The sequence below is a fragment of the Amblyomma americanum genome, chromosome 4, assembly GCF_052857255.1.
Source record: "Amblyomma americanum isolate KBUSLIRL-KWMA chromosome 4, ASM5285725v1, whole genome shotgun sequence".
In the NCBI taxonomy this organism is placed as follows: Eukaryota; Metazoa; Arthropoda; class Arachnida; order Ixodida; family Ixodidae; genus Amblyomma; species Amblyomma americanum.
In genome coordinates, this window is record NC_135500.1 from 107,265,385 (window position 1) to 107,285,803 (window position 20,419).

The 20,419-nt window shown below is 50.1% G+C and overlaps 1 protein-coding gene across 49 annotated transcripts in view; it reads right to left on the reverse strand.

Moving 5' to 3' along the window:
- LOC144128195 (uncharacterized) overlaps positions 1 to 20,419 on the reverse strand; it is a 528,676-nt gene that overhangs the window by 16,894 nt on the left and 491,363 nt on the right. For 33 of the 49 annotated variants that reach the window (XM_077661377.1, XM_077661373.1, XM_077661368.1 and 30 more), the window contains 8 exons: positions 19,744 to 19,968; positions 13,691 to 13,885; positions 12,773 to 12,964; positions 9,035 to 9,100; positions 8,312 to 8,392; positions 7,466 to 7,702; positions 4,505 to 4,739; positions 3,526 to 3,748 (listed from right to left, as the gene is read on the reverse strand). In XM_077661377.1, the coding sequence (XP_077517503.1) occupies positions 3,526 to 3,748; positions 4,505 to 4,739; positions 7,466 to 7,702; positions 8,312 to 8,392; positions 9,035 to 9,100; positions 12,773 to 12,964; positions 13,691 to 13,885; positions 19,744 to 19,968 (1,454 nt within the window). The remainder of the gene's footprint in view (positions 1 to 3,525; positions 3,749 to 4,504; positions 4,740 to 7,465; positions 7,703 to 8,311; positions 8,393 to 9,034; positions 9,101 to 12,772; positions 12,965 to 13,690; positions 13,886 to 19,743; positions 19,969 to 20,419) is intronic. The other 16 variants (XM_077661381.1, XM_077661379.1, XM_077661375.1 and 13 more) reach the window with 2 other exon arrangements.

Genomic DNA, 20,419 nt, shown 5'->3' on the forward strand with positions numbered 1-20,419 from the left:
GAATTAACGAGCGGGCGCTAAAAAAAGCGGCCATCACGCCCGGCAGCACGGGCCGAAGCTAAAACAGGCATATCTGAGATCATTATCTCTTACTACGCGCTACTACACATTTGCGGCGGGCGATTGCGCGAATTAAAATCATAGAGCCCGAATGTCGAAGGAAATAAAGTTAATTTGTTTATGCGGTTGGAGCTAACATCAAAATGCATTCGCGTAAGCAGCAAGCTTAATGATTAAATATGACACTATGCTTCAAAAACATGTTTATTAACAGCAGATTGGCAAAGCATATCAAAGAGAAAAATAATCGGTGATGCGCATTTGTTTTCGTTTTCTTTGCCGTGACTCGACAAGCATCGTCTGCAACTTGCCCAACAGCTCCAACGCAGCGTCCGAATTATCATCGGCGGAGAAGTAGCGCGCAGCCAGATCGAGTGCTGACGCTGTTTCACATGCACTCGGGGGTGGCAATGGATCGTCGCCTCCGTCGGACTCGTCATCGCTCTCAGCTGTGCTGGCCGCGCCGGAGTTGTGCGGCATCTGGTCACCGCAGGCCGCTTCAATAATCTCGGCATCGCTTAACGGCCCCGATGTCTCCACGCCGCTGTCAACGTCTACGAAGTTCTGGAAGTCAACACCCTCCGATAAAGCAGCGTAGGCAGGGTGCAGCGCGACGGAGTCATCACACTGAGCATCCAGCTCTGCCGTGCTGCAGGCTTCTGGGCCTTCAATGAAGCCGCACTTTCGATAACAGTTCGCGACTGTGTCCGCCTTGACAGCATTCCACGATGTTGCCAGCATGTGGCAGGCTCCGAGGAGATTGACGTCGTACGATTTGCCGCTGTCCATACACACAAGAATCCGCTCTAGGGGGTGGCGCCTGTACAGTGTTTTGAGGTTTTTAATAACCCCAAGGTCCATAGGCTGCAGCACAGCCGTAGTGTTTTTCGGCAGAAATGCCAGACGGATCGCCTTCAGTCCGCTGATGTCGCAATGGGCTAAACAGTTGTCGACGAACAACAGAACATTCCTGTTCTGTGCCGCGAACTTCCTGTCGAGTGTGCGCAGCCAATCCGTGAAAATTGCTCGCGTCATCCACGACTTTCTGTTGAAAGTATAATCAACAGGGAGAGTTTTTAGCCCTTTAAAGCAGCGAGACTTCGCTGCTTTGCCTATAACTAGCAAGCGGCACCGTTCCGTGCCAGTCGCGTTTGCGCTCACCAACACCGTCACTCTTTCCTTGCTTCTCTTCCCGCCTGAACACGTGTCGCCTTTGTAACTGACAGTCTTGTTCGGCAGCAACTTAAAATAAAGCGCGGTTTCATCTGCACTGAACACATCACTGAGCGAGTAATCGCCAAGGTAGTCCTTTAGTTGACCTGCTGCAACGGCTTGCTCCGGAGCCACCGTGGCCGGAGCATAGGCGGCGCCCGCGGTAGGGTGGCTACCCGCGTGACCGCGCGTCAGCCAAAAATAGACAAGCCAATGCTTCGACGCTCCGGCAGCGAAAACCTGCTACGGCATGCACCGGAGGGCTGGTTCGGGCACCGAAATTCACGTCTCACCTCATGCGTGCTGGCTTATTTTTTTTTTCTCATCATTCTGCATTTTTTTTTAATTTTCAGCGCATTGTATTTGCTACGAGGTGACTTCTATATGCGAGGAGCAATGCCAGCCATCGGCGCCTAGTTCGAATTAACCGACGTGGATACCGGCATATTCGAATTATCGGGAGTTTTGACCCATTGAAATACACAGGGCTTTGACGGGACCCGGCCGTCAGTTCGAATTAACCGGAAGTTCGAATTAAGCGATTTCGAATTAACGAGGTTTTACTGTATTTGTACCTTGAGTTTCAATGTCTTTAAAAACTACTTATGATAGTAAAATTAAAAAACTGTTTCCAACATTGTATTCATTTCTGTTTCTAGAACCCAACCAAGTGCAATTTATAAACTTTCTAATGTGTTTTTTCTCTTAATTGTTCTTATTAGTGAGAAGAGTGTAATTAAGTGTATCTCAATAACTACTGATCCTATCATGAAACCAATGACATTTTTGGAATCAGCATGAAAAACTAGTCATGGGTGTGCAATTTGATTAAATTTGGTGCAGAAACAAAATTTTTTTCTTTAAGAGGAGCCTCCCCCCTTAAGCGGGTACGTTTTAAAGAGGTTTTACTGTAATCGAATGTACTGAATTATGTGCCCAAGAAATGCCTCATTAAATTTAACGAAGTTCTCGATTTAACAAAATAATTCACGGCTCCCCTCAACTTCGTTAAATCGAGTTTTAACTGCCTTGTAATAGGAAAGTCCAAAAATCCTAGATGTTTTAAGGGCGTGAAGAACATTCCCGTGTGGTAGTGCAGCAACTCCAAGGCATGGATAACTCATGCATTGTTTGAAGATTACGCACGTCGACTGGATAGAAGTTTCGAGCGGCAGGGGCGACAGGTTATTATTTTTGCTGATAACTGCACAGCTCACGGCACCATCGACAGCCTGAAAGCCATTCGGTTCAAGTACCTGCCGCCAAACACAACTAGCGTGCTCCAACCAATGGACCAAAGGGTGATTAAAAACCTACAGGTGCAGTATCGGACCCGTCTTCTGCGAAGCACAGTCCTTTGTTTCGATAATGGAAAAGCATACGCCACGGACCTTTTTGCAGCGGTTAGCATGCTGGCCGACGCGTGGAAGGCAGTCAGAGGTGAAACAATTGCCAATTGCTTTAGGCATGCTGGGTTCTCCGCCGATGAAGTCATGTCGCAGAAGACCAACACTTCCGAGGATTTGACTGCGGACAGTGGCGAAAACCTCATCGCTGACCTTCGCGGGAACAGAATGGACATTCCAACGGGCTCCACGTTTCGCGAGTTTGTTGAAGTTGACGACGGCCTCGATGTGAGTGTGGACCTCACGGACAACGAACTTGTGCGCCAGGTTGTTCAGCGTGAAAATGAGTCGGGCTCCGACGACAACTCAGGCGGCCTACCACAACCATCGATTGCTCAGATTGCAAACGCCGTGACCTTGCCGTCTAGTGTATACAGCTAAAGCACAACCTTGGCGCAAATCGTCACCAGCAAGAGGAATTTGCAGCAAGGTAAAATCAGTAACTTTTTTAAGCCGATTTCATATCAATAAAGCGATTTTTTTGTACTTCACGGATCTTTCTAACTGTTTGATTATTTGGAACATTTTTTGGGTCCCTTCGAGTCCGAAAAATCGGTCGGCGACTGTACCAAGGTTTAATTAACTCCATCGTCTTTTATAACCAAGAAAAAACATCCAATGTCACCTGAAACTAACACAATTTAGAACGACCGCAGCAGACTACAGCTGTGAAGTTTGGCAGATAGATTTAGAACTTATGCTGACAAAAAATATGTTTTTCAGGTACGTTAGACACGTAGGCCCAACCACCGCTTCAATTTCGTAGCCTTGTCCTTTTTCGTCAAATGGCACAGTTTGATCACAGGAACAAAAACCCTCAGGCAGCACACTAACAAGCGAGGCCCACCTGTCAGATGCAAACCCGTGCAAGGAGTGCTGCTCGAAGCTGAACTGGGGCGAGGCATCCAGGCCAAAGACTGGTGCTGCCGACGCCGGCGCAGCCCCATATGCACCCCCTGGCGACATCTGGGGCCCCGGTGGAGAGAGGAGAGGGTCGCCGCCAAAGCTGGGCTGTGGCTGCTGCTGCTGCTGCTGCGGTGTCCGCGGGGAGTTCACCCGAGCTGCTGCAGCTGCACCAAGAGAGAGGGTGCACATGAAACCATGAAAGCTGTGGCACTATTGCTAGCTCACTGGAGGAGATCTTCCCACTATGTGGGCAATGTGCTGCACCCGGCAACAGATGCCACTTGCGTTACCTACTTGAAACTTGTGCCATAAGAGGGCATGCTTGCAACTGAGTCTGCACGCTTGGCATGCGATGGTGCTCACAAACATCAAACAGATTTTGCCGTACGTCTCAGGTGCATGTCGCACATCCTAATTAGGCCCTCGCGTACATTGTAATGCACTTCTTTTTTTTTAGGGAGTTCTTAAAAAAGCACGTCACTCCTGCCACCTAAGTGCCACTGAAAATCGGAGAGCACTCACTGCGCTTCAACACAGTCAAGTTTCCAAAGATGTCAATAGACAGGGGCGCTCTAAGCAGCCTCCCAAGATGGCAATTTTGTCTAGACCAGATTTCTGCCCTCAGATACCAAACAGCTCCCAAGTAGCTCGCACTTTTCTATGAGATTTCCCCTCATTTTTATTGAAATGCGCATTCAGCCGTGCATGCCTTTAACTAATTATACACCTTAAAATGTTTCTGCATAGTTATGTAGGCCCAGAAGCTCATAGCAGAGAGCATTGAGAAAACTTGTAAGGGAAGAACTGTCGAATCTGCGGCTGCAGATTTTGCGAGTACATTCTCGGGACGATCGAAAGTAGAGATATGTATGAATTTATGCTGAATTCTGCACTACAGGTCGTCCACATGCGTGACTCACCAGGAACGGACATGGCCCTCTGCAGTCGGGCGTGTGGTGGGGGCCCCGGAGAAGGCCCACCTCGTGTTGCAAAGGGGAACTGCTCCCCGAAGGGCGACGGGTTGCGCGACAGGCTGGGGCTGGCAGCCGGCCGCAGGCCACCACCCGCCATCTGCTGCTGCTGCGGCTGTGGCCGCGCCTGGCTCACAAAGCGCGCCTGCTGCTGCTGCTGCTGCTGTTGCGCGCCGAAGGTACCCTGCACCCAAGACAACAACAAACCCACTTTGCAAAAAAAGCTCAACGCCAAGTTTGCTCACATGCTATCCGAGCTGTTCCTCTCAGGAAAAGGCCATAAATGCTCAGAGAAATGAATAAACCAGTTTCAGACTCTGATTTAGAAAAATCTCAAAAGCATGCATTAGTCCTTCAGGAACATTGGCAGTTCACCATAAAAGCAGGAATAAAGCAGAATCTTTGAAGACCAAGAAATTGGTCAGCGGATGTAGTAGCCACAATCACTGACTTCGGCCAGACAAGCATGTGCTAACAAATATGGTTCACATCTATTGCATGCACCTCGCTCATGTTAAGTTAAAAATTATTATCACATTTAAAAAAATCAAACACTGTCTTTGCGTAGATTTGGGCAAACACGCAAAGTATTCCCGGCTCACTACCAGGTTTTGTGGCTGTGCCAGGCTTTCCACAAGCAACAAACTTCTTATAAAACAAAAGCTAATGAAGATATCTTTATGGAATTTTTTATTTGTCTCTTCACTGCAATGTGCAGCATGTGGGCCAAATTTCAGTCCTTTCTGCCAAGGAACAAAGAAGTTAGTTTTTAGTTCGGATCCCCTCCTCCTCCCTTAATTAACAACCTTCGAAGGGAGACAAGCTATGACCTGACTCAGATAGGAAACACGGATTAGACGCGTCTGGTTCGATACACCAGAAAGGAGCACAGTTGATTTTAAAGATGCAAGAAACATCTCTGTGCATACAACCAGTGCAGAATGGCAACGGTGCATGGTGATGCTGTGCCGTGATGCGCCGTCACTCGGTACCTACGCGCTCCCCCTACGCTGTTTTGGTCTCGTCTGAAAGCTCGCGCCTCCAGCTTTATTTAAAAAATCGATAAGCAATGCTGGGATTCTTTTGTTCGTGGACAAAACGACCGTAAAGAAAATGTGCGCGCTATATTGTCATTGGCTAGAAAAGCCATGTGATGAAAATGGCACTCTGTGGCAGAGAGATCCAATGCACCCTGACTATGCCCCTGGTGCATTCTGCATTCTGACCAAATCTGACACATTTGCAATAGTGCAGGGATGATATCTCCAGTTCTAGGTGGGCTAGCTTCATAATTTTTTTTTTTTTTTTTGGAAAGATAAACTCACAGAGTGTGCAATAAGACTAAGTCAAGACCACTTGCCAATCAGTAAAAAATACATTTCGTCTGAGCCGCCATTTTGAATTTTCTCTGGTAACGTTTAATGTGCTGTAACTTCTGTTCAAATGGGCCTAAAACAACGATTTTTGTCTTAATGCACTCCATGGACATTCTAGATCATGTCTGTATGCTGAACTTCATCATGACAGTTACCGTTACCTGATTAAATTACCTGCATGTTCCGAACAAAGATTGCGCAATATTTCGAGAACAGCCTGTTTCACAAAAAAAATAAAAGCATATTTGAAATCAGCAAATTTAAATACATAAACTGGGTAAGTTTCATGAATATCTATCAAGAAATAAGAAAAATAGTTCTAGGAGGGATGTCCACGAGAAAGGTTGGATGTATGAAGAACTCATTTCAGACTGGGTAAAAACAGTGTGGGCAAACCGACCGGGCTGCTTGTTGCAACGGAAGGCAGTTTTAGAGGCCATCTCACAGACCCTGTCAAGGTCCGGCTCGCCAAACCTCAAACAAATTGAGGTGTCATTCCTGGAAGAATGCCAAGCATCGTGCAGTCACTGGATATTTGTGTCAATCGGCCATTTAAAGCTGAATTCCGGTGTTGTTACTCCGAGTGATGGCAGCGGACGTTCACGAGATGACTCCTACTGAACGATTGTAGAGAGCTTCGCTGCAGAAAGTTTGTGGATTTTAAATGCATGGCGTTCAGTGTTGTGCGACACCACTGTGAATAGCTTCAAAGCAACTGGAGTATCGAACCAGACGGACTGCACTAAAGATGACTACCTCTGGGAAGGCACCCATGAGACGAGCTCTTCAAGTAGCTGCCAAAGCGAAAGCAACAAGGAATTTCCTTGAGTAAAGTATGTGCGGTCATTTAGCAGTGTTTACATTATCATTTAGAACAGTCACAGCAGCAGTGCGACATTTCTGCGGATAGATAAAGGTCTGACTCGTGTAAGAGCCGCACCTTATCAAAATCGCGGGGAAAAAAAGTGCGGCCCTTACATGCGTATATACGGTAATTGGTCGCAACACAAACTTCCGGTCAAAAAAAAAAAACGATCACAGCACTGCTGGAGTCCATTTTAGACTGGAAAATCACACTTTCAGACTCCAAAGACCGAAATATCAGTCATGAATATGTAAATGCTTTCATGAGGTGCGCAATGGTTCTACAGCAAGGTCGGAAATATTGTGCAAGTCCGAAAAATCAGTCAGCTACTGCAGCTTGGCTGACCACAACAATATTGTGCGGCCCAAATATTTGGCGGAATGACGCAGTTATGGGCTTTCTAAGGAAAGCTGTCACCGAGCGTACCTCAATGCCTAATGGTAAAAAGTAAGGCCTACAAGACAACAAACGGTTATCCATAGAGCGGCATGGCATGGACTGGTTATACACGCCAACCACTGAGCGTTGCCATAGTGTTTGGCTCTGAGGCATCTGCAATAACATCCCATTGTGCCAGGTAGCCAAGTTTCTACTTCTCTGCATCCTCGCGCTCCACAACAACCACTGAGGAGGTGGTGGGGAACACATGAGCAAGGCAGGTTGAGTCACCTGTGAGAGCTGGGCGTTGAGCATGGGGTTCTGCTGCTGCAGAGAGGCAGCCTGGGGGCGCGGGGACCACTGGGGCGGCCCGCCGCCCCCACCGCCGGGGGAACCCAGGTGCGGGGAGCCGGGACTTGGGTATGGACTAGGGAAGCCGCCTCCCTGCTGTTGCTGCTGCGATGGCTGCTGGGGCTGCGGCTGTGGCTGCTGAGGAGAGTACCGCTGGCCGGGGGACAGCTGCTGGGGCTGCAAGGCAAAGCGTGGGGGGAGGCAACAGGAGTCACATTAGCACACACCCAAAACTGGAGCCAGGCAAAGTGAAAAGTGAGCAAACAGCACATTCCCAGCACAATGGCAAAGAAGAGCGAGAAGTAGGAGCATGTTCCCAGCACAACACAAGGCAAAGTGAAGGGCTGGCAAAAGCAGTCACATTAGCACATTACAGCAGCTACACAAGGCAAGCATCAACTACTCCAGGCCAACAAAGCTAAATTACTATGCGGCAGCACACAAGGATGTAAGATCCGAGTGAAAGCCACCATTCCATAGGCAATTTCTTGGCAAGTTGGCCCCATACAGGTGTTAGCAAGAGTGGAGAGACCACGCGAACTAGCCAAACTGCCTGAAGGTGCAACGCCTGTTTTCGAGACATGCAATAGGGTGCCTTCCCAAATGCCTGCTCACCGACACAATTCCATCAGGTATGCCCTGTACCGCCAACCGTGGTGCCTCCACTTTGGCTCACACCCGTACATCCTGCAACACTAACCAAGCCCTTCGCTTGGCTTGCGCCAGTGGGCAGAGACCAGTTTCTTTTTTTATGTTCACAGTGAAAAGCAGGGAGGGTGGCCTCACCTGCTGCTGGGGGGGACTGAGCACACCCCCAAACCTTGGGGACAGCTGTTGTGGAGCCTCGCCACCAGTCATGCCACCCCTCTGCACAGAAGCGAGATGAGGAAAAGAGTGCACTTCAAGCAGGGTCCAACGCAAGGGGCAAATGACTGGACACAGAGAAAGAACGGACTGCAGCTTCACTCCTCCAAGCAAGTGCTGCTGTTGCACCAATATAGCAGAGCTGTCAACCAGGGTAGTAACATGATTTCCCAAGAGGTGGGCAGCTGTATCCCCCACTTTTTCCCACAAGTGCATGCTTTGGCTCTGCCATCAGTTCCACATATGCAAACAGCGGCCGCCTGTCACAGGTTTGCACTGCCCTCCCATACTTCCACCTTCCCTGAAGTTAAAGAAGACTTCACTGAAGTGACATTTGCCTTCTTGGAGCTAAGACCAAATGCTAAGTCTTCCCCACTGCCCACCCCTTCAATCTCTCGCCACAAACATTTTCCGACAAAGCAAGCATTGCAGCCACTTCCAACACACCATGCTTTTGAAGAGCACCCGCTGCATTGAGGCTTTCAAAACATGGCCCCAGCAGCTCGGTTTCTTCTCACCCGTCTACCGCACACATCTTACTTGGCTACAGACTGACCGACAGGATGGACAGACACACTGAACAGACCACGCACACATAAGCAGCAGCAAGAAATAGAGGCAGCACTAGAACAAGGTGGCACGCACCGATTTGAGCATCTTCATTCTCTCCTGCAGGTCCTTGCTCTGTGCCTGGCTCAGGTGGTAGCTTTGCTGCACAGTGTGGCGCAGCCACGCCCCCCTCGAGCATCAGAAAGCCTCGACACACACCCCCCGTGCCCCCATCTGCCCATTGCCAGCACGGCCATCCCCACCTGTTTGACCACACTCTGTGTGGTCACTCGTGGGAAACACAGCCTCGTGAGTTGCCCTCAGTACAAGCTGCTAAAAATTGCTTATAAGACCAACAGTCACTAAACTAGAGAAAATAACTTGCTACTGCAGAACAACTGCATGGATGATCAAATGGCTTACACAAGCAAACAGTCAGTCCGAGAGATTCTAGTCACCTTCTTGCACTTCACTTTCTTCACTCATCAATTGCATCCCCTGCTGACCCCTGGCATACTTCACCATCGTCCTTCCTCTTTGTTGTCATCCAATTGGCACACCAGGGTATGCTTCAGGTTAGACACATGCTTGCTCACTTTTGTGATACAGTCGAACACGGATATATCGAACTCGAAGGGGATCGCGAATTAATTCGATATATTAAAAATTCGATATAAAAAATACAGGCCCAGAGACTTTACCTGTGGCGGACGATGACCTACCGATCGGAGCATTCAAGAATGACAACTATTTCCGCACACACGACGCAACGTAATGCTTTATTTGCGTGAAAAAAAATCGCTTATGTTCGTCTGCTTCTTCGCCTTGCAAATGAAATTAAAGACTCCAACCTCGATCTTATCGAGGCTGTTCAGGTGCGAAAGCCCGGTTCCTTCCATGTCGCCGCAACAACGGCGAATCAAGCTGAACGCGGCCGCCACTTCAGCGGTGGAGTACGAGCATGTAGCCGCCCCCTCGTCCGCAGGATCTTCGTCACCACTCGAGCTGTCGGCCTGGGTCCCTGCGACTGCAGCTACAATGTCCTCGTCGGCGAGGCTCGCAACAGCCTGAACATTGCTGTCAACGTTCACAAAATCGTCAGCAGACACTTCGGCTGGAACGGCAGCCGGGAAAAGGGACGACAACTCACGAAACGCGTCGTCCATGCGCTCGTTGTCGCCGTCGCCGTCTTCGCAGGTTTCGGGAAGTTTGGCCGTCACGAGGCCTGCCTTCCGGAAGCAGTTGGCCACGGTATCCTGCTTCACGTCTCTCCAGGCGCCCATCATCATTTGAATGGCCCCCAGCAGGTCAACCTTAAGCTCGGTGCCCATGCGGAGGTTCACCAAAAGCCTATCAATGAGTCGCCTCCTGTAGCCGACTTTGAACGACTTAATGATGCCCTGGTCGAGCGGCTGCAACTTCGCTGTCGTGTTCGCCGGCAGAAACTTGAGCGCGATGTTTTCGAGCTCGCAGGTGGTGTGATGGGCCGAGCAATTATCGACGAGAAGGCAAGCGTGACGCCCCGACTTGCCCAGTTCAGCGTCCCACGCTTGCAGCCATTCTGTAAACAGCTGACGCGTCATCCACGCCTTCTTATTGAAGGCGTAGCGAACGGGGAGCTGCTTACAGTTTTTGAAGCAGCGCGGTGCCCTTGCTTTGCCGATCACAAAGGGCTGGAGCTTTTGAGAGCCATCCATGTTGGCAGCGAGCAGAACGCTCACGCGGACTTTGCTCATCTTGCCCCCGTGACACGTGCTGCCCCGGACGTCGAGCGTCTTGCTGGGCAGCATCTGCCAAAACAACCCGGTCTCGTCGGCGTTGAAGATTTGCGCGGGTGAAAACTTCGCGCAAATTTCCGGCCATTCCTTCGAAATCCACTGCTGGATATCCTGGCTGATGACGGCTCCGCTTTCCCCAGAAATGGTTTTGCCAACTATCTTATGGCGGTTCTTAAACCTCTGCAGCCACCCTGTGTTGTCGGCGAAGTTGTCATCACCGAGTGCAGCGGCAAACCATTTGGCTTTAGCCATTAGCATTGGGCCATCCACCGGAATGTTCTTAGCCCGCACCTCTAAAAACCACGCATAGAGAGCCTTTTCAACTTTCTCGTGGGCAGGAGCGCGCACACGACAAGCTCCCGACGTTCGTTGCTCCGCCGCTTTCGACTTTATGTCCGCCTTGTTTTTTAACAAGGTGCTTAGGGTGCTCCGAGGAATCCCGAAGTCGTCTGCCACCGTCGCACTTTTCTCGCCTGCCTCAACACGCTGAATGGCTTTCAGCTTTGTCGCAAAGTCCAGGTTCTTGCGCTTCTTGACGCTGCTTGTGCTTGCTGCGGCCATTGCTTCCGCGTCAGCTCACCACGATCCAGTCACACACGTGTCGTGAGACGCACGCAAAACAATATTGAACACGAAACACAAGAACGCGCACAAAACACAAGAATTCACGTGCGCAGCTTCCGCCAACAAAGCGCTCGCGATGGCGACAGCGACGTACGAAAGGCACGAGCTGTGGTTGGCTGAGCAAAACTCGTGAAAAAGCAACAAGAAAAAAAAAAGGCAAAAGGAGGAGGCCGCCGGCGCCTTCGTTCCTGGCTGCCTTTTGGTTACGCGGGGGAAGGATGAGAGACATTGGGAGAGAGAAAAAAAAAAAGCTGTTCCGCAAGTCGGAGAGCGTGCACAGCGGGAGTACAGTCCGAGCCTCCCTCCCCCTCGCTCTCACATTTTCCGAGCCTTTCAAGGGAGGCGCGGAGCTCGCGGGTGCAGCGAGTGCCGAGATCGCGCGGCGTTCTATATATCCAATGGCGGATAAAAATATCGTTCGATATAAACGTACGAATTTCTATACTTTTACACAGAATTTTCAAGGGGATAATTGACGAGTTCGATACAGACAATAATTCGATATATGTGGGTTCGATATATCCGTGTTCGACTGTACTAGTTGACTGCCATTAGGCAATGTAGATCTCCAAGACTCTCAAGTGTCTAAAGATGTTTCACGGCAAAAACTATCCCCTTGTTCACTGTCTCAGGCATGCATAAGACATAAACCCAAGTTAAGTTCGCACTCTGGAAGAAGAGTGGAGAAACACCAACACTACACTGATTGCGTTGCACTGTGAATTAACACTGACAGCAACTGAAGCCGTCGATGCTTTTTTTTTTGTGCTTCTTCACTCATATTTTGCACCGCGAAAGAAGACTGAAATTAACTCAAAATTATGCCTTGTGGTAACCAGCTAGCCATACCTGAACTACTGCTGCTGCTCAGTGCTGGTGCACAGTACACATTTCGTTTAACAGTTCTCACCTAGCGTTAAGCAATTCAATGTTGGGGAGAAGCCAGCAACCAACTGACAAAGTATCACTCAGATAAAGTCATCTGTTCATTCAGGTGTCACCTGGTAAGCATGTGAACTTAGCGCATGGCTGTCACAGTAGTAACCTAGCTGCGACAAAGCGCTCAAATGTTCTGCAGTAGCCTCACTTTCAATTGAAACTCCTCCCCCTACGGAGACTACAAAAGTCTGCCTAAATCAAAGCTCACATCACCAAATATGAGAGGATGTGGTCAGAAACAATATCATACAAAACAGCCTGCACACCATGCACTATCTGACACTGATCTTGCCTTTCCCTCACTCCTGCCTTTCACAGGCTATTCGATTTCATCTTTGGCATTTCCTTCCTAGAGGGCACCGTACACTCCCCCAGTAACACAAAAGGCCACGAAAAGAGGCAAAATACTAAACTATGCTAGCTGACGTAGCAGTTGTCGCTTACAATTTCATCACACATATTGCGAGACTATTACTTCTACCATGTAACTCACCTGGATGGCTATGTTGGGCGGAGCCACTCCATGGTTTAGCAGCTCGTTGATGCTCTCGGGGCCGAAGGAGTCGGGCGGATGCTGCTGTTGGGTCTGCATGGTCAGCTGCTGCTGTTGCTGTTGGGCCAGCAGCCGCTTTTGCTGCTGCTGCAGGAACATCTTTTGCCGCCGCTCCAGCAAGTTGCGCCGCATCTGCATGCACGCACCAAAGCAGTCCTGTGCTGCGGCGCTCTGAACTCACTCGCACGCTGGAGGCAACAGCCATACCCGCACAGTTGCCACATCATGCATGAAAGCTTCTGCCTTGAGGCATTCGCTGCACGCTTTCTCAGTGCGCAGGTATGTTCTCAAGAGCCTCGGCAAAGTTTCTTCTACGTTTGTTCCCACATCGGCTGCTGTCATCAGTGCCTCCCCTTTGTCCGACACGTGGCTGTCAGTGTGCTTGCACTTTCGTGCCAATGGGCGCCTTCCCGATCCCGTGCATTCTCGCAAGAGAAGCTTTTTAAACACAACGGTTTCAAAGAACACATCCTTTCTAAGGATAATGCCTCAGGCCATGTTTGCTTTTGCTCTGTTTCACCAGCAACACATAATCTTAGCATGCCCCTGTAACGGGCACCAGGCATGTTTAGATACCTGCACTGCTTCTTTACCACGGCACTAAAGTGATCCTCACAAATAACCAATGACGAGGCACCAAATGATGATAACGACAGCATGGCCCAGTGCAAGTTCGCAGAACCATGACAATAGTGCAAAGCACTCAAAACAACCATCAATCCAATGCAGATGCAGGACAGATATAACAGCGGTGATTAACTCTGTCAAAACGGAAGCAGAGCTGCGAAGGCTGGAGCCTATCATCCCAAATGCAGGCATAACTCCTACCCTGCTGCCTGGGCAGCAGTGACTCCTCACCTGCGGAGAGACATTGGCCATGCCAGCCACCGTTGGAGCGTACTGGCGTATCCCTTGCTGTGGCTGCTGACCCGGCTGAGGCTGCGGCTGTGGCTGCTGGGAAGCGAGCCGCAGCCTCTGAACCGCCGTGCTGCTGTACACAGGAGGAGCTGCCTGGTAGGACGCGGTGGATCCAGGACCCGCATACAGCGAAGCCTGCAATCAAAGACAGGAAGGCACAGCATTTTTCGATGGCTGCACTGAAGAAAGACAGCACTACATTGATGTACCATCTCTGCCATTGCAGCTGAACCCCTTTATAACACACAAGTACAGGAGGGGAGTTCTTGTCTAAGAAAGGCCTCTCATAAGTAGGGGTTCACCTTTTCACTAGTTGCTGGTCTCTCACTGTGTTTGTATTGTTACCCAATGACCACAAGCTTTTCAGAAGGAGTCTATATCTTGTTGCACAAGCTAGCTTATTAGCTGCAAAGATAGCCGTTTCCTTTCGTCAGTTTGAGATGCCATATGCTTTCTAAAGCAATGCAGCCACACCTGTTGGCCAGCCTTTATTACGCTTCACCGTCAGTAACCTGAAGCCAATAGGTAAATATTTCGAGCTAAATGGAGTTCAGAGATAAGCAAAGTACCAAACCTTTCCTTAGTTTACTGATCGTAACTTATAAAATTCTTTCTGTCTGGCATTATTTTGTATGGAGAACTTTCTTAGACCAATCAGTTTGACAGCTTCCCATACCAGCCCACTAGCTAGCGCTACCATGGAATACCATGAACTTTGCTGGAACTATCAGCACTGCAGTCGTGCTTTTCTATGTCTCGCGCGTTGCATGTTATGCCTCCGGAAAGACAGGCAGCGCCACACCCATACCTGCAAGTGAATCCTTTCTTTTTGGAGTGGACAAAAGAATGTGGCCTGGCTGGTGTTTCTACGCGTTGACAAAACCATGCTGCTCGGAGGGCTCAGGGGTACGCATATTGAGGTGAGGACGAAGGACATGATACTAGACGAGGCGTGCCAATGCATGCAAAGCGTTCAGTTTTGATAGTGAAAAGACAGTCAAACCCACTTGTAACAATACCGCTTTTAACAATATATCGGATATAGCAATGGACAGCCGCGGCACCGTCACCTTTGCAATGTGTTCTATGGTAAAATAAACCGCTTATAACAATGCTATCATACTATATTGTCGGTTATAACAATTAAATGTAGTCATATGGAGCCAACCCTCAAAGAAAAAAACTCGCAGCTATGCCAGCCAAACTACGCTTACGGCGCAAAAAACGCGCGCGTATTTGCGGAGCCGCCCGCACAGCGGCCACAGCGGCTGCGGAAGATCACGTGACGACACATAAGAGGCGAGGCGCATGGGGTGAGCCGGAGAAGCTTGTATGACTCGGAGGAGAAAAGACGGGCACTTTCCTCTGAGCAGAGGTGGAGAGGGTAGGGGGGCGCTTCCTTTTGTTGCTTTTGTCCATTCTGAGGGTGCGCCGCCCGTTGAAAATGCGTCACGACATTTCAGCATGGGCTGCCCCATCTTTCCCACTTTCTTTGGCTCCTGCTTCACGAGTTGCACATGTTCCGAGGGCAGTGTACAGCGTCAAAGCACGTGCGTTGCCAGCGTGGTTTTTATCGTCTGCCGTCACCGGCCTCGGTCCTGCTGGTTCTGCAAGCCCATCGGATTCCTCCTCAGAGTTCAACAATGGACGATTCTCCTTTAGGAAGCGCAGCCAGCGTGGCTCTACCGGATCAACTGCCACAGAAGAGAAACCGAGCGGCAATATCTTTGGAAACGAAGCGGAACATTTTGAGGGAGCACCGAGGTGGTGAAAAAGTGTGTAACTTAGTACGCAAGTACGGCCTGTCACAGCCGACAGTTTCATCCACTATCCGCAACGCGCTCAAGTGACTGAAAACGAATGCCATGCTAGTGCTGGCCATGCTATGAAGGACGGCCGGAAGAGGGTTCAGCATGGTGCCTACAAAGACGTGGAGGAGGCAATGTATCAGTGGTTCCTTAACGCACGTGCTATGAACTTGCCAATTAGTGGCCCCATTTTAGCGGAGAAGGCGAAGCACTTTGCGTATCTCCTTCAAAACACCGATTTCCAGCCTGGTGGTGGCTGGATTCAGTGCTTCAAGGAGAGGCATGGAATCGTCTACAAGGCAGTCGTGGGCGAGGCAGGGTCGCTCGATGTCGATGCTAGACGGAAGTGGTTGGAAGAGACACTGCCATACATCCGCGAAGCATACCGTAAAAACCCGCGTATAGTACGAGGTTTTTTTCCTATTATTAGCACCTCAAATTTCCGCCTCGTATTATTTGCGGATCCGAACAAAAATTTCAGTTTTGCTCGAAGTTTTGGTTTCGTTATTGCCGCGTGGTTACGGCTTGGCTTTGTTATTGATTTGTGGCTACGGCTTGGCTTCGTTACCCGTGACGGCGTGGCTAGGGCTGGCTAGGGCTAGCGTGGCCTTCTTGACAGCGTACGCGCCGACGCATAAACCACGCTTCGCGAAGGGAAGGTTCTTTTTTTCTGCCGTGGAGGAGCACGATGTCAGGGCCACGAAAACAGTATTCGGCTGCTTTCAAGAGAAAGGCTATTTTAGTTGCCGAGAACATCGGCAACAGTGCGGCCGGGAGGCAGTTCGGCGTCACCGAGGGAAGCATCCGCGGATGGCGGCGACAAAAGGAAGCACTTTTCGCCTGCAGCGGAACGCGAAGAAGCTTTCGCGGCCCGAAGAATGGGTCATACCCAGAAATTGAACTGGCCCTGACGGAGTTCGTAAGAGAACAGCGAGCCGCACATCTACCTGTGAGCGTGGAGCTCATGCAGGTAAAAGCTAGGGAGCTTGCTAGAGAAAAAGGTATTCCAAGCACCGCCTTCAAAGCGAGCAAGCACTGGATATACCGGTACATGTGCCGTGCTGGGTTTTCGTTACGGCGGCGAACGTCGATTTCCCAAAAACTGCCCGAATCGTTTGAAGAGCTGCTGGTGGCTTTTCAGCGCCACATTATTTCTTTACGGAAGTCCAAGAACTTTCAGCTAGGGCAAATAGGCAACGCTGACCAAACGCCAGTTTATCTGGACATGCCATCACCCCTCACAGTGCACGAGAAGGGTTCCAAACAAGTTTGCGTCCGGTCTACCGGCAACGAGAAGACTCGGGTTACGGTCATGCTATCGTGCACAGCAGACGGCCACAAGCTCCCACCCTATGTCGTGTTCAAACGCAAAACAATGCCGAAAGGTGAGGAGCTGCCAAAGAATGTTATCGTGAGATGCCACGAGAAAGGGTGGATGAACGAGGGTCTTGTCCTTGACTGGGTGAAGTCCGTGTGGTGTAGGCGGCCCGGTGCACTATTGTCCTTCCCGTCGATCCTCGTGCTGGACGCGTTTCGCTGCCATTTGGCCGACTCGGTCAAGAGAGTGTTGCGCGATTGCGGCACTGAACTTGTCGTCATCCCAGGCGGAATGACTTCCCAGCTGCAGCCACTTGACGTTTGCGTAAACAAGCCTTTCAAGGACGCGGTCAAGCGGTGCTACGCTGAGTGGATGCGCTCAGGTGAGCCTGCAGTGACGCCGACTGGGCGGCTGAAGCGGGCATCGCCAGCCACGCTGTGCAAGTGGATTGTGGACGCGTGGGCGAGCATTCCTGCGGACCTTGTGCGTCGGTCTTTCAAAAAGTGTGGCATATCAAACGCCCTCGATGGCACAGAAGATGAGTGCCTGTGGGAAGATTTGTCCGACAAAGAAATCTCCGAAGAAAGCGCTGTTGAGGATGAGAGCGATTGAAGTGCGGTGTCCAATTGCAATAAATGCCTTTCTTCGTGCTTACCTGGTTTACCTCACTCGTATTATACGCGGATAAATTTTTTTTTCTATTTCGCGTCTCTAAAATTTCACCTCGTATTATATTCGGGTTCGTATTATACGCGGGTTTTTACGGTATGCAAACCGGGACTTGTACAATGGTGACGAGACCGGGCTATTCTTCCAAATGCTTCCGTCGAAGACGCATGCACTCAAAGGCGATCCCCCTGCAAGGGCGGCAAGCAGAGCAAATTGCGGGAGACCGTTTTCCTCTGTGCGAATATGGACGGCAGCGACAAGTGCCCCGCCTTCGTAATTGTAAAATCTAGGAATCCCCACTGTTTCCGTGGTGCTGCGAGGATTCCAGTTCGTTACCGTCATAATAAGAAAGCGTGGATGACGCGTGAACTTTTCCGCGAGTGGCTGTGCGAGTTCGATCAGCGGATGCAGCATGAAGGCAGGAAGGTGGCGTTGGTCCTTGATAACTGTACTGCACACCAGACTGCCCAGAAGCTGTCGCATGTGAAAATTTTCTTCCTGCCGCCAAACACGACTGCAGGCTTGCAGCCCACCGACGCAGGCGTGATTGCGTGCTTCAAGGCGTTGTATTGCCGGCGTGTGTTGAGCAGGCTTGCTCTTAACCTGGACATTGCTGTGCGTGAATGCCGACCCGCTCCAGACTTTGCTCCTGATGGCTGTTCAATTCATTCTTGGGGCGTGGGCAGAAGTCAGCTCCTCCACTGTCATGAATTGCTTCCGAAAAGCGGGCTTCGCCGGGGATATCAGTGACGCGGAGTGTCGCGAAGCTCCTGCCGATGGAGCGATTACAGAACTTTGGTCTACGGTGCGCGATGACGACGGCGACACGGAAGGGCTTGAAGAATTCTTGCACGCCGACGATGCAGTCACCACAAACGAAGAATTGACTGACGAGGCGATCGTTGCAGCAGTCACCGGTGCAGAAGACGATGACAGCAGCGATGACGAAGATGAACCGGAAACCTTTCACTCGGACATGTCCAACATTTGGATGCCCTCCAGAACGATGTCAGCAAGATTGCCGCGAAGCAGTCGAAACTCACCGATTACGGGTTTGTTTCAGCAAAGAAGTGAGAAGTGCAAGCTATTTTGCCCTATTTAAATGCTTCCAAGTTTTCATGTTTTCTTTGTTTGTTTTTTTCGGGCACTAAGGGATTTTTCAAGCTGAGAGGTAGCCGCAGCAACCTTCTCGTATTTTTTACAATGCCCCTTTCGGGCCCACCAAAACGATGTCTCGGTGGAGCTCGCATGTCACTTGCCGTCCGTGACCCCTCTTTGCAGTTATGCTTTTTTTCGTGCAACCCGTTTATAACAATGGAATTTTCGTGGCACTTGAACACTGTTATAAGCGGACTCGACTGTACTACCGCGGTACTGAGCGACGGCGAAGCATGATTTGACCTCAATTTAAAAGGCAAATCCTGCGCCTTCGGAAATTTAAATGGCTATTACTAAGCAAATACTGGCTATTTCTTTCTAAAAATTCATGTCAGGTGCAAAATGACCTCGTGAATCCGAATAAGACAAAATTGAAAAGCCCATTTTTTTCGCGAATTTTCAGTCCGAAAGAGCTGTGTACCCCTTAAACACACACATACACACATGAAAATGAGTGTGATCAGCACCCCTCATTTTTTTAATAATTTCAGAATCATTTTTTCATATATATAAGTGGAAGGATCAAGGCCGCTCAAAGTCAAAAACACAAATCTGATTTTTTTTTTAAATGAAAATCCCAGTTTTTTGACCGCATCTCCCCTATACTGAAGTAATGCAATAGCATTTAGGCTGGCGTCGTGCAAAAACCACCAGGTTTCTCTCTTAACGAATTTCCGTGACTGCTCAAGAGGGTTCTGATGTCATCAGCAACGCAAAACTTGAAACTCTGAGGACTAGAATGTTCCGGGTACCTTCCATTGGATTCCCTGTGAATAAACTAATCCATTGGACCCACTAACCCACCTTAATGCCCCCAGCGATCCCACTAATCCACCTGAATTCGTGTTCTGGGGTGGGCCTACTTTAAAGTGTCCTTAGAAAAAAAATTTTCAAGGGGGGGGGGGGGGGGGGGGGGGGGGGGGTGCAACTTTCAAGTGCTAGTGCACTTTCTCTTTTCCTGAATGTGGTTAAAGAAGGACCCAAAGTTTTTCTTTCCTTTCCCACAACACTGTGGCCTGTGCACAGACACCCCCACTCACCTGCTGCTGCTGGGGCTGGGGCGCGGACTCGAAGCTCATGAGCTGCTGCTGGATGGCGCTGATGGCCATCTTCTCGCTCAGGTCGGGCTGCTGCTGTGGCGGCTGCGGGGCCCCCTGGGCCTGCTGGGGGCTTTCCAGCACCTCCTCCAGCAGCCGCAGCAGCACAGTCTCCTCTGACGCGATCGTCTCCATGCCTGGCTGAAGCTCCTGCTGCAGGCTCCACACCTGCTCCCCCACCGAGTGGTGAACAGACAGGGAGTTCAGTTCACGTGTCCCCATAAAAAACAAGAACTGGCCACCGCAGCACGACACACAGCAGGTGAAAAGAAGTTCCAAGAAGGCAGAGATGACAAATACTGACCGATTACAACCCAACTATGCTAAAGAGCGGCCCCTTCGCACTTGTGTGCACTGTCATTTCGTCAATTTGCCTGGCAACCCACCAGAGTGGTGAACACAGGAGCCACCAGGTTCTCATCCCACTCCTGATGCAGCTCACTTTTGCTGCGTGTTGGAACTGAATTACACCCAACATCTCCACGATTTTTCAGCACCTCCCCAAGCAGGTAAGAGTCCCCGAACATGACCTACGAGGTGCTAATGCAGCACAGCACTCCCAACTGCCAGGGTGCCACATCAGGTGCAACGCTGTCAAAGCTAGTGCTCTTGTTTGCGC